General features: G+C 42.9%; 1 protein-coding gene across 4 annotated transcripts in view; it reads right to left on the reverse strand.

Moving 5' to 3' along the window:
* Positions 1-14,873, reverse strand: part of LOC140485529 (clathrin light chain A-like) — a 52,252-nt gene that overhangs the window by 27,134 nt on the left and 10,245 nt on the right. For all 4 annotated transcript variants that reach the window (XR_011962381.1, XM_072583717.1, XM_072583715.1 and 1 more), the window contains exon 2: positions 5,117-5,160. Coding sequence is in view for 3 of the 4 variants with exons in the window: in XM_072583717.1 (XP_072439818.1) it covers positions 5,117-5,160 (44 nt within the window). In the remaining variant the exon portion in view is untranslated. The remainder of the gene's footprint in view (positions 1-5,116; positions 5,161-14,873) is intronic.

The raw sequence follows: 14,873 nt of genomic DNA on the forward strand, positions 1-14,873 counted from the left end.
TTCCAATATTGACTAGCTGACAGTGAGTTTGGTAACATCATGGGCTGTCAATTGATAAATGCCAAATATGGGAAGTTATGAAAGCCCAACTTCCTCCAATATAAAGAAAATTGGCAGCAGTAAAATCAACAACATGAAACTTGTATTCCACATCCACCCACTTCCCTCCATTGAGACCTAGAATTTCAGTCACTGGTCTGTAATCACCCATGGTGATTTGCAATCGTGCAATACTCTTAGGGAGGGAGTTTCAGGACTTTAACCCAGTGACACTGAAGGAACTGCGATAGATTTCCAAGTCAACAGACGGTGAGTGGCGATGATGGTGTTCCCATGGTGTTCTGCCCTTAAAGATCTTTGGTGAATTTCTGTACTGCATCTTGTAGATAGTACACTGTGAAACTACTGAGCATTGAGCTGGAGGGAGTGGATGGTTGTCATCGAGTGTTACTCCCTACCTTTTCCCCTTAGCCCTGTAATTTTTTTTTTATTTTTCAGTTAATGAGTGAACTCTCTCTGAAAGCCATGATTGAAGTTGCCTCCTTTCCAGGTCCTAAGCATGCACTGTGTGGAAAATCCTCTTCTTTGTATTCCTGTTGCTTGTTTTGTTAATTCCTTATCTCTATGTCATATTGCTCATAACCTTTCCACCAAAGAGAATACAAAATCATACAGCAAGAAAGAGGCCCTTTGGTCCACTCAATTTACACTGATAAAAGCCCTTGGAATCTACAGTCAGAACTACAGACCAGACAGTCTCATCAGTGGTAGGGAAACTACTGGAGAAAATTCTGAAGGTGCACATCAATCTCCACTTGGAGAGGCAAAGCTTGATCAGGGATAGTCAACATGATGTCATCAGAGGCAGGTCAGACCTAACAAATTTGAATTTTTTGAGTGACCAGTTTAAGATGAGGGTAGTGTCGTGTTTACATGGATTTCAGCAAAGGCTTTGGCAAGGTCCCATATAGCAGACTTCTCAAGAAAGCAATTGCACGTGGGGGTACAGGGTAATTTGAGAAAGTGGTTTCCACATTAGCTCAGTTGTAGGATACAGAGGGTTATGACAGAAGGCTCCTTGAGTGACTGGAATCCAGTGTCCAGTGACGTACCACAAGGGCTGTGCTGGGTCTCCCATTATTCGTCATTTATATAAATGATAAAGATGATTGTGTGGGATTTGGATTAGTACATTTACAGATTACACAAAGAATTGCCGATGGTTAACAGCGAGGTTGACAACAGACCATTTTTATAAGACATGGCAGCCCTACTTGAGTTATTTGGATATAGATTTGTCAGCTATCTTATCTAGGGTGTTTGTTTAACTGGGATGGTTAGGTTTGTCAAGCCCTGGGCCCTGGAGGGGGTCTCCTGAGTTAATATGGGTATATATGCAATGTTCCCGTTCCTTTGTTTGGGAGCTTTGCGCCAAGCATTGCTGCTTTGTATTCTATGTTTTCTTTTGCTTTTCTTTTTTTTGATCTATTAGTTATTTACTTGATGTTGCTTTGCACAGTGTTAGGGTTTGTTTTGTATTAGAGGGTAGGTTAGTAGTTAGTAGACAGTAGTTGTATTGTAATTTGTGTTTTTTTTCTTTTACTATACTGATATTTGTTATTGATTATATTTTTCAATAATTTTATATGTTTGTAAAGTTAAAAAAATTTGCTAATAAATATATTTACAAAATAAAAGTGAGGTTGAGTGTCTTGGGTTGTAAGTAGATATAAACAGAATGGTCAAATGGACAAATAAGTTTGTCCCCACCTCACAGCTCACCAATAGGATAAACAACACACTGAGGAACCTACAAAAAAATGGACAGATAACCAGGTTTGACCAACAGAGAATGAAACCTGAAAGCAACAACCACCCCAGATTCTATGGACTACCTAAAGTGCACAAACCAGACATCCCACTCAGACCCATTGTATCACTACCAGGGACACCATCACACAAACTGGCTAAAGAACTACAGCAGAAACTGAAACACCTGATCAGCGGATCCAGACACTGTACAGTCAACACAGGAATTCTTGGACATCATCAGAAATATACACATAGACAAGGAAGAAACTACGGTCTCATTCAATGTAATGGCACTGTTCACCTCTATCAACAAAACCCTAGCCAGAGAAACAATGGCCAACCTGCTGGACATACAGAACAGACAACAAGAAGGGGAACTTATCAACAAAGACTGCATACTCAAACTACTGGACCTGTGCCTCACAACACACTTCACATTCAACAACCAAATATACGAACAAATCAACGGCACACCCATGGGCTCACCCATCTCTGGACTCATAGCAGAAGTGGTAATGCAAAGGTTAGAACAAACGGTCTTACGGCAAATTCAACCCAAACTCTGGGTCAGGTATGTAGATGATACCTTTGTAACCATTAAAAACACAGAAATAGAGAACACACACTGGATCATCATCGCCACACTCACAGGAATCCGATTCACTAGAGAGGAAGAAAAGGACAACCAACTCCCATTCCTAGACGTGATGGTACAGAGAACACCGAACGGAGAATTCACCACAAAGGTATACAGGAAAGCCACACACACAGACCAAGTCCTTAACTACGAAAGCAACCACCCCAACACACACAAAAGAAGTTGCATCAAGACACTGTTCAAAAGGGCCACAACACACTGCAGCACACCAGAACTGCAAAACGAGGAAGAAGAACACCTATACAATGTATTCGCCAAAAACGGATACCCGTGCAATTTCATCAACAGATGCCTAAGGGAAAGACAACGGAACGAGGACATGCCACAACCCAAAGGACTAGCCACAATACCATACATCAAGAGCATTTCCGAACTGACAGCCAGACTACTGCGACCACTAGGACTCATAACAGCACACAAACCAACAACCACGCTCAGACAACAACTCACCAGGACGAAGGACCCGATACCCAGCATGAGCAAAACCAATGTATTGTACAAAATCCCATGCAAGGACTGCACAAAACACTACATCGGACAAACAGGAAGACAGCTAACGATCCGCATCCCTGAACACCAACTAGCCACGAAACGACATGACCAGCTATCCTTAGTAGCCACACACTCAGATGACAAGCAACATGAATTCGACTGGGACAACACCACTATTATAGGACAAGCCAAACAGAGAACAGCCAGGGAATTCCTCAAGGCATGGCACTCATCCACTGATTCAATCAATAAGCACATCGACCTGGACCCAACATACCGGCCACTGCAGCGGACAGCTGGAACTGACAACCGGAAGCGGCAGATGCCGGAGGAAAGATCACAGAAGTGCTTCACAGGAGGCTCCCAAGCACTGAGGAGGTCACCTAGACAGGGGACGAAACATCTGCAAATTCCCAGCTCGGCGAACAGAACCACAAGGACAAATATGTGGCCAATGGAAATTTAACCCTGAAACGTGTGAAGTGATACACTTTGGAATTACATTAGAAGGTTCTGTAGAACAAAAAGACCTTGGAGTGTTTGTCTATAGATCTTTGAAGGTAGAAGGACAAGTTAGTACGGTGATGATAAAGACACACGGGACACTTGCCTTAATCAATCGAGATTACAAAATCAGGGAAATCATGAGGGAGTTGTACAGATCTTTGGTGAGACCACAGTCATTGTACTGTGTGCAATACTCTCTCCACAGATACTACCAGCTCTGCTGAGTTTTTTCAGCAATCTCTGATTTCATTACTGTGTGCTGTTCTGATCACCACATTACAGGAAGGAAGTGATTGCAACTGGAGACGGTGCAGAGGAGATTCACCAGGGTACTGTCCAGAGTGGAGAATATAAGTTATGAGGAAAGGTTGGGCAAGTTTGGGGTTTTCATTGGAGCAGAGAATTCTGCGGGGTGAACAGAGTGGATAAGGAGCAGCTTATCCCTTAGTTTAAGGGTCAGTCAGAGGGGACATAGATTCAAGGTGACAGGTGGGAGATTTAGGGGGATGTGAGGAAAAACATTTTTACCCAGAGGGCAGTGACGGTCTGGAATACCCTATCTGGGAGGGTGGTAGTGGCAAATATTCTGACATGCTTTAAAAGGTACCTGGATAAACACTTGGCACATGATAACATTCAAGGCTATAGCTCAAGTGCTGGTAAGTGGGATTAGGTTGAAGGTCAGGAGTTTCTCTTATGTTGCTGCAGACTCATAGGCCGAAGGGCCTCCTCTGCACTGTATAATTATATGATACACACATCCCACTTCTATGAATTTAGCCCGTACCCTTGAATATTATCACACTTCAAGTGCACAGCCAAGCACCTTTAAAGGTTGCAATGTTTCCTTCCTCGACTTCCTGCCAGGCCCGACCACCTTCTGGATGAAAAAGCTTTCCCTCAAACACCCTCTAAACCTCCTATCTTTCAGCTTAAAGTTATGCCCCTCGTTATTGAACTTCAACTAGAAGGACCAGCTGTTCTCTCCCTTTTCTGTCAAGATCTTACTTGATTCTGATTATCTCGATGCGTCTTCTTCAAGGTGAACACTCCCAGCTTCTCTTGTCTAAGTAACTGTCACTCTTCATTGCTGGACCCAATCCCATTAATGCCTTTGCATCCATCCTAAAGTCTTTGCTCAGAACAACACACAATACTCCAGCTATGGCTGAACCAATTTGCTTTTACAGATTTATTATAATTTCCTTGCCTTTGTCCTCCATTCCTCTATTCATAAAGTCCAGGAATCTCTATGATTCATTAACCACACTCTTAACACATCTTGACAACTTCTATGATTTATGCACATATGCACTCAGGTCTCTCTGCATCAGCAACCCTTTAGAATTGTATGCTTTATTTTGTATTATCTTTACATATTCTTCATACTGAAATGGATCACTTCAGAATTCTGTGCATTAAATGTCTTCTCTCTTTTGCCTGCCCATCCCACCAAATAGACCATGTCCTTTTGAAATTTAACAACATCTTCCTCAAAGTTCACAATAATTTCAAATCGTATGCAAATTATAAAATTACACCCTGTACAACAGAGTCTAGGGGATCACCCCTTAATTTCCTGTTTACATTTTCTGATATGCACTCAGAGGATTAAAAAGTACAAGGGAACAGCAAAAGGTAACATACCTGACACGAATCACCATTAACAGCATCCACTTCACCAATTAACTCTGAAAAGCACAACAGGAACATGTGAATTAGGTAAAGAATGTGTATCGCTGTGAATGCTGCCTTCACTGTTTTCCATTTGAAACACACATTAAATAATGAATTATTTCATCAAAATAAATCAGCAAAGAATACTCCAGGTGGATTGGTGTCATAGGCTCATACTGGTGGGGTTCACCATATGGCTAACACTAATCGTACAGGGAATGCCAGCACACACACAAGTCATTTGGTACAACCAGTTCAGACCAGTGTTTATACACCACCTGAGCCTTCTCCCACCCCTTTCAATCAACTTAATCTTCAATTCCTCTTCTCCTGCATAATTTTAATTACCTCCCTCTTAAATGTGTCAAGGTTATTTATCTCAGCTACTCCATGTTATAGCAAGGTTTGTATTCTGACTACTTGCTGCATAGAGACTATAACAATTGGTCACACTGTTTGTTTGAAAACTGATGTTTCAAAAAGGCAAGGTCATTGTTTTCAGTCCCAGTTCCTGTACCCTGATATTTACTTACATCCTCTACCTGGCAACTGACTGAAGCTGAGCTGGATCACTTCCAAATGTTTTCTGTGTTGCCCATGAGATCACCTTTTAAACATTCCTTTTGTTACCTTCTGTTACCAAGGATGTCTACTTGCATCATTGGGTTTAAATGGCAGAACATAGGGATTAATGCAAACTCCTAATTATAAATAAATTGACAGTTGAATAGGTACAGATTCACCCTGTGGTTATTGGATTCAGAGGTATTTGCTGTGAACTCTAAAAAATAACAATAAATTTGTGCAAAAAATAATTCCAGTTTTATTCTGCAATAGGTTTAGAGTTTTCTGTGGTAGAATATGGTCAAAAGGTTCTGAAGAACAATTAGACTTGACTCAAAATGTTAATTCTTATTTCTCTCTCTCTCGATGGAGCTCCCAGACTTGCTGAGTTCCTTCAGCATGTGCTATTTTTATTTCAGATTTGAAACATTCTCAATATTTTGCTTTTTATTTATTATTTACAGCAGAAAAATGTGGTTACCTAAATGTAAAGATTGAAGCCTAAGGGAAAAATATTTCAAACACCTACAATCATAATAGGCATTGTGAAAAATGGCAGGAAGCAGGTGTAAAATCTTAGAGTGTGATAACTGTCTGCTGTTGATCAATATTACACTGCTGTTTGATTTGCTCAAATTAGTTGGTGTGTTCCCATATAGCAACACTGACAATATTGACTGTAAAGCATTTTGAAATGTCTAGTGTCTGTGAAAGTCACTGAATAAATACAAATCTTTCTTTCTGATTGTATGCAGGTTGTTGGCATTAACTAAGGAATAACTTCAGTTCCTAAGAAATGGGCGTAATTACTGTGGTTATTGGATGTTAAGCTGTTGTGGTGCAGCGGTAGTGCCTCTATATCTGAGCCATGAGGTCTCAGTTCAATTCCCATCCATTCCAAAAGTATGTAATGACATGGATGTAGATTTGATTGCTGAGCAAACATCATCTTCCAAGCCCACAGCCACGACCAGTGCCATTTAGAATGACAAGGGAAGCAGATACATGGGAGTTCCCTTCCAAGCCCTTCACCATCCTGACTTGGAAATATATCACCATTCCTGTAGTGTCACTGAGTCAAAACCCTGGAACCCTCTCCCTAACAACACTGTGGGTCCACCTGCAGCATGTGGACTGCAGTGGTTTAAAAAAGTAGCTCACCACCATCTTCTCAAGGACAACTAGAGATAGGCAATAAATGCTGGCCAAACCAGGGATGCCCATGAGTGCATTAAAGACATTTAAAAATTGTCATCTTTACCTGGTTTGGTCTACATGAAGCTCCAGAGCCAGTTTTACGTGATTGACTCTGAATTGTCCTCTGAAAGCCAAGTAATTAGGCATGGACAATGTGGTCTAACCAGCAAAACCCACATTCCATGACAAAATCACTAAAAATAACACAAGTTCCTTATCTTTATTTTGTAATCTATCTGTTCAGAGATGTTATTACACAGTGAGTTTTGAGAAGATTTGTAGCTCAGGTTGAGGTTCTGGATGGAGGTTTGCTTGCTGAGCTGGAAGATTGGTTTTCGGATGTTTCGTCATCACACTAGGCAACATCGTCAGTGAGGGTCCAGATGAAGCACTGTGGTATGGCCTGCTTTCTATTTATGTGTTTGAGTTTCCTTGGGTTGGTGATGTCATTTCCGGTGGTGACATAATTTCCTGCGCTTTTTATCAGGGGTGGTAAATGGGATCTAAGTTGATGTGTTTATTGATAGAGTTCTAGTTGGAATGCTGTCCTTCTAGGAATTCTCATGCGTGTCTTTGTTTGGCTTGTCTGAGGATGGATGTGTTGTCCCAGTTGAAGTGGTGTCCTTCCTCATCTGTATGTAAAAATACTAGTGAGAGTGGGTCATGTCATTTTGTGGCTAGTTGATGTTCATGTATCCTGGCGGCTAGTTTTCTGCCTGTTTGTCCAATGTAGAAAACTCCAATGTACTTGCTACTCTTGTCATTCAAAATGGTACTGGTAGTGGCTGTGGGCTTGAAAGATGATGTTGAAGGAGTCTTGGTGAATTTCTTCTCCGCACCTTGTAGAATGAACGCACTGCTGCTACTGAGCATTGGTGTTGGAGGTAGTTTGTGAAAACAATGGAAATCAAGTGGGCTGCTTTGCCCTGGATGGTGTCAAGCTTCTTGAGTGTTGTTGGAACTGCAGTCATCCAGGCAATTGGGGAATATTCCACCACACTCCTGATTTGTGCCTTGGGATGAGTGACCTGCTGCAGTATTCGTAGCCTGTGGTCTGCCCTTGTAGCCACGGTGTTTATATGGTTGGTCAATTCAGTTTCTGGTCAGTTGTAACCCAAGGATGCTGGCATTGAATTGAATTAGATTTATTGTCCCATACTTACACGAGTACAGTGAAAAGTTTAAAAAGTTGCTACTTACGGCACCATTTTCGGTACAAGGCACGTAGGCAAAGGATCTTACTAATTAATTTGAAAAATAAAGAAATAAAATAAAGTTCAGCATTACAGTCCTTCAAGCAGACCACATTGGGCCTCACTAGCAAACCATGCTGGGCCTCACCACCAGAGCATGCCGGGCTCACCACCAGACCAGACCAGGCCTCACCACCAGATCACACTAGGGCCTCACCACCAGACCATGCTGGGCCTCACCACCAGACCATGCCAGGCCTCACCACCAAATCACACCGGGCCTCACCACCAGACCATGCTGGGCCTCACCACCAGACCAAACCGGGTCTCACCACCAGACCATACCGGGCCTCACCACCAGACCACGTTGGGCCTCACCACCAGACCAGGCCAGGCCTCACCACCAGATCACACTGGGCCTCACCACCAGACCATGCTGGGCCTCACCACCAGACCACGTTGGGCCTCACCACCAGACCAGGCCAGGCCTCACCACCAGATCACACTGGGCCTCACCACCAGACCATACCGGGCCTCACCACCAGACCACGTTGGGCCTCACCACCAGACCAGGCCAGGCCTCACCACCAGATCACACTGGGCCTCACCACCAGACCATGCTGGGCCTCACCACCTGACCACGCCAGGCCTCACCACCTGACCACGCTGGGTCTCACCACCAGACGACACCAGGCCTCACCACCAGATCACACCAGGCCACGTCACCAGTACATGCTGATTTCTACCTAAGGTTGCCTGTTCTCACCACCGCCACAGAAGCCAGGGACCTCACTTTCCACCATATTGGGCTTGCTTACTCATGATGACTGCACTGTGCTGGGCACGCTCTCCTCTCCACAGCCATCTTCAGTATCAGTGGTAGTGGAAAAGTCAGTGATGGGAATATTACTGAATGATGGTTTGATTCTCTCCTATTGAATACGGTCATTACCTATCACAAATCTTACTTGTCTATTATCAGGCTAAGCCTGGATATTGCAAATTTGATCTCCCAAAGTGCAGCACCCATACTTCTCCGGATTAAACTCCCTATGCCATTTCTTTGCCCTTATCTGCATCTGATCTATATCCCAATGCATCCTTTGAAACTTTACACTATCCACAACTCCACTGATCTTTGTGTTGTCTGCAAAATTATTAATACACCCAACTACATTTTCATTCAAGCTTTGATGTCACACTTGGTCGAATGTGGCCTTGATGTCAAGGGCTGTCACTTTCACCTCCCCTCTGGAATTCAGCTCTTTTGTCCATGTTTAAACCCAGGTTGTAATGAGATCAGGAGCTGAGTGGCCCTGGCAGAACCCAAACTGAGCATCACTGAGCAGGTTGTTGCTGAGCAAGTTCTGCCTGATAGCACTGTTGGTTACACATTTCACCACCTTACTGATAATTGAGAATAGAATGGTGAAGGTAGTAATTTGCAGGGTTGGATTTGCTGATTTTTGTTCATAGAACTTATCTGGGCAAACTGCCACATTGTTGTTTAAATGTCAAAGTTATAGTTGTACTGGAACAGCTTGTCTAGGGGTATGGCAAGCGCTGGAGTACACATCTTCAGTACTATTGCCAAAACATCGTCACGGTCCATACCATTTGCAGTATCCAATGTCTCCAATTAGATATCACATTGGCTGAATTGGCTAAAGACTGACATGTGTGATGTCAGGGTCCTCTGGGTGGGGCCATGATGAATCATCCACTTGGCACATCCATCTGAAGACTGTTGAGACTGCTTCAGCCTAATCTTTTGCATTAATGTACTGTGCTCCCCCTTCATTGAGGATCGAGATATTTGTGCAACTTTCTCCTCCAGTGATTTGTTTAATTGTCCAATAAAATAAGTTACAGATTGCATTTGAGTACAATTCTGCTGCTGATGGCCTACAGCCTCTCAATTCCTGATGAAGAGCTTTTGCTCGAAAAGTTGATGTTCCTGCTCCTCGGATGCTGCCTGACCTGCTCTTCCAGCACCACTCTAATCTAGAATCATGCCCTTCCCTCAACCAAGTCTCAATAGCAATAACATTATACTCCCAGGTACTAATCCAAGCCCTCAGTTCATCTGCCTTACCTACTGCACTTCTTGCATTAAAACAAATGCACCTCAGACCACCAGTCCCTTAACGTTCATCATTTGCTCCCTGCCTCCTCTTCACCTTAATCACACTGACTTCATGATCTAGTTCCTTACAGGCTTTAGTTACTACCTCCTTACTGTCCACTAACCTCCTCATTTGGTTCCCATCCCCCTGCAACATCCGTTTAAACCCTCCCCAACAGCATTAGCAAAAGCACCCCCAAGGACATTGGTTCTAGTCCAGCCCAGACCGTCCAACTTGTAATAGTCCCACCTCCCCCAGAACCGGTCCCAATGTCCCAAAACTCTGAACCCCTCCCTCCTGCACCATCTCTCAAGCCACTCATTCATCCTGCCTATTCTTTCATTTCTACTCTGACTCGCACGTGGGTACTGGTAGCAATCCTGAGATTAATCCTGAGGTCCTACTTTTTAACTTGGCTCCTAACTCCCTCAATTCTTCTTGTCAAGCCTTATCAATGTTTTACCTATACCATTGGTGCCAATATGCACCATGACAGCTGGCTGTTCACCCTCCCCCTTCAGATTGTTCTGCCGCTAAGACATTCCTGACCCGTGCACTTGCAAAGCAATATACCATTCAGGGGAGGGAGTCTCATTTTCAACCACAGAACTACCTATCTACTCTTTATAACTCTTTTTGTGATTTTCTGTTGACCTTTAAAATTCTCCCAATCTTTTAGTTTCCTGCTGATCTTGGCCACTTTGTATGCCTTCTCTTTCAATGTGATAGTCTCCCTTCCCTTATTTCCTTAGACACCCATAGCAGTTTACTCCTTTTCCCACAGTCCTTCCTTTGCACTGGTGTATAATTTTGCTGCGCACTTTGAAAAATTGCTATGAAAGTCCTCCACTTGTCATCAACTGTCCCACCATAAAGTCTTTGCTTCCAGTCTATTTGAGCTATCTCCTCCCTCATCGTATTGTAGTCTCCTTTGTTTAAGCACAGGACCCTGGTATTGGAGTTTATCTTCACATTCTCCATCTATATTTTAAATTCAACCATACTGTGGTCGCTCCTTCCAAGAGGATCCCTAACTATGAGGTCATTAATTATTCCTGTCTCCATTACAAAAGACCAGATCTAGGATAGCTTGCTCCCTTGTCGGTTCCATTACAAACTGTTCAAGAAAACTATCGCAGATACACTCAATGAACTCCTCCTCAGGGCTACCCTGACTGATCTGGTTCGACCAATCAACATATAGATTAAAACCCCCATGATAATTGCCGATTTTGTCAGAGCAGGTCTCCATTGTGTCTGGTACGGACTGAAAACAGACATCTCGTGGTCTGTTAATTTTCTCCCAGAGTATAATTTCTAAAAGCTTTACCATTATTCCCATTGAACTGATTAGTTTGTAATTACTAAGTTTACCCTGAAGAAGAGTGTAGTATGTGCTCCATTCTCCAGGCCTTTTGTTAACATTCTTCTGTTAATGATTGTGGCCAGCACTGATATGTAAGTACTATCTGTAGTTCTCACAACCAAGGATATATCCCATTTCAAAGAGACCACCTATCCAGTTAAAGTACTGCTAACCTTTCTAGTGACCACTCTTTTTCTAGCTTTATCTCATGTGGTATCTTGGGACATAGACAAAATATGGGAAAGTATAGATCAGTTAGCTTAACTTTTGTATTGTGGAAAATGCTCATGTCTATTAGCAAATCATCTCGATAGAAATTGTCCCATTGGGCAGACACAGCATGGGTTCGTGAAAGACAGGTCATGATTAACTAATCTACTGGAATTCTATAAAGACATTACAAGCACGGTAGACAACGGGGACTCATTATATGTGGTGTATCTAAATTTCCAAAAGGTACCACCCAAAAGGCTGCTGCATAAGATAAAGATGCAAGGTGTTATGGGTAATGTATTAGCATGGATAGAGGATTGGTTAAACAACAGGAAGCAAAGTGTGGGATAAATGGGTGGTATTCTGGTTGACAATCAGTGCCTGGTGGTGTGCCTCAGGGATCAGCGCTGGGACTGCAATTATTCATAATTTACATTGATGATTTGGAGTTGCAGTGTATCAAAGTTTATGGATCACACTAAGATGAGTGGTAAAGCAAAGTATGCAGAGATTGTGAAACTTCACAAAGGGGCACAGATAGTTTAAGTGACTGGGCAACGGTCTGGCAGATGGAGTAAAATGTTAATAAATGTGAAGTCATCCATTTCAGTAGAAATAACAGTAAAAAAGACTATTACTTGAATGGAAAGAACTTGCAGCATGTTGCTGTGCAGAGGGACGTTGGATATCCTTGTGCATGAATCACAGGAGGTTGGTCTGCAGGTGCAACAGTAATTAAAAAGGCAAATGGAATTTTGTTCTTCATTGCTAAAGGGATTGAGTTTAAAAGCAGGGAGATTATGTAGCAGCTATATAGGGTGCTGGTGAGGCCACACCTGGAGGACTGTGTGCAGTTTTGGTCTCCTTACTTGAGAAAGGACGTACTGCCACTGGAGGGAATGTAGAGGAGGTTCACTAGGTTGATTCCAGAGTTAAGGGGTTTAGCTTATGGGGAAATACTGAGTAGACTGGGACTATACTCATTGGATTTTAGATGAATGAGGGGAGTGTTACAGAAACGTACAAAATTATGAAGGGAATAGACAAGATAGAAGTAGAGCAGAAGTTTCCACTGGCAAGAGGAACTAGGACAGGAGGGCATAGCGTCAAAATTAGGGGGAGCAGGTTTAGGACTAAATCGAGAAGGAGCTTCTTCACCCAGAGGGTTGTGAATCTATGGAATTCCCTGCCCAGTGAAGTGGTTGAGGCTTCCTCAGTAAATGGTTTTGAAGCTAAGATGGATAATTTTTTGAACAGTAAAGTATTATGGTGAGAGGGTGGGTAAGTGGAGCTGAGGCCACGAAAGGATCAGCCTTGATCTTATTGAATGGCAGAGCGAGCTCGAGGCGCCAGATGACCTACTCCTGCTCCTAGATCTGATGTTCTTAAGTAAATGTTCTATGTTGCTAACAATTAAATCCTGAAAGAATGAGATCCTAAACTTCCATTAAATGTTTGCACTGTCAAAGAGGTTAATTTATTAAAGGAATAATTAGGCTGAAATGGGCAGGAGTTCACTTCTTATGGCAAGCTTAATTTGCATCTACAATGCAGATACAGAAACTTCAGCTGGTTCAAAGGTAAACCTTATACGAAGGTGCCATTTGTGAAGCTAACAAGAGGTGAGTGTAGAGACCAGCTTGAAGGAAAAGGTGCTGGGGAAACGGAAAGGTCAGAAGGAGGATAAATCATCTGGAATAGATGGGCTACACCTCAGAAAGAGACAGTTGAGGAGATTGTAGAGGCACTGGTGGTGACCTTTCAGGACTCATTGGAGTCAGGGACAATACCAGAGATTGGAAAATGTAACATCCCTATTTAAGAAGGGAGGGAACAGAAGATAGGAAAACATAGGCTCGTTAGTCTGACCTCAGTCATAGAGTCATAGAGATGTATAGCACAGAAATAGACGCTTCGGTCCAACCCGTCCATGCCGACTAGGTAATCCAACCCAATCTAGTCCCATCTACCAGCACCCAGCCCATATCCCTCCAAACCCTTCCTATTCATATACCCATCCAGATGCCTTTTAAATGTTGGAATCGTACCAGCCTCCACCACTTCCTCTGGCAGCTCATTCCTTAGATGTACCACCCGCTGTGTGAAAAAGTTGCCCCTAGGTCTCTTTTATATCTTTCCCCTCTCACCCTAAACCCATGGATGTAGTTTGCTCGCTGAGCTGGAAGGATCATTTTCAGACGTTTCATCACCATACTAGATAATATCTTCAGTTGGCCTCCTGACAAAGCACTGCTGATGATTCCTGCTTTTCATTTATATGTTTGGGTTTCTTTGGGTTAATGATGTCATTTCCCATGGTGATGTCATTTCCTGTTCTTTTTCTCAGGGGGTGATAAACTGGGTCCAAGTCATTGTGTTTGTTGATAAAGTTCTGGTTGCAATGCCATGCTTCTAGGAATTCTCATGCTTGTCTCTGTTTGGCTTATCCTAAGATGGATGTATTGTCCCAGTCGAGGTGGTGTCCTTCCTTACCTGTATGTAAGGACACTAGTGAGAGAGGGTCATGTTGTTTTGTGGCTAGTTGATGTTCATGTATCCTGGTGGCTAGTTTTCTGTCTGTTTGTCCAATGTAATGTTTGATACAGTCCTTGCACAGTATTTTGTAAATGATACATAGTTTTTCTTGTTGTCTGTATAAGGTCTTTCAAATTCATTAGCTGCAGTTTTAGTGTGTGGTGGATTTGTGAGCTACCATTATGCCAAGGGGTCTGAGTAGTCTGGCAGTCATTTCCGAGATGTCTTTGATGTAGGGGAGAGTGGCTAGGGTTTCTGGATGTGTTTTGTCTGCTTGTTTGGATTTGTTGCTGAGAAATCTACGGACTGTGTTCATTGGATACCCATTCTTTTTAAATACACTGTATAGGTAATTTTCCTCTGCTCTGTATAGTTCCTCTGTGCTGCAGTGTATGGTGGCTCATTGAAATAATGTTCCAATGCAGCTTCATTTGTGGGTGTTGGGATGATTGCTTCTGTAGTTCAGTATTTGGTCCGTACGTGTTGTTTTCGGTAGACCCTGGTTTGAAGTTCCCCATCGGCTGTTCACTTTA

Source organism: Chiloscyllium punctatum, chromosome 14 (genome assembly GCF_047496795.1).
Source record: "Chiloscyllium punctatum isolate Juve2018m chromosome 14, sChiPun1.3, whole genome shotgun sequence".
NCBI lineage: Eukaryota > Metazoa > Chordata > Chondrichthyes > Orectolobiformes > Hemiscylliidae > Chiloscyllium > Chiloscyllium punctatum.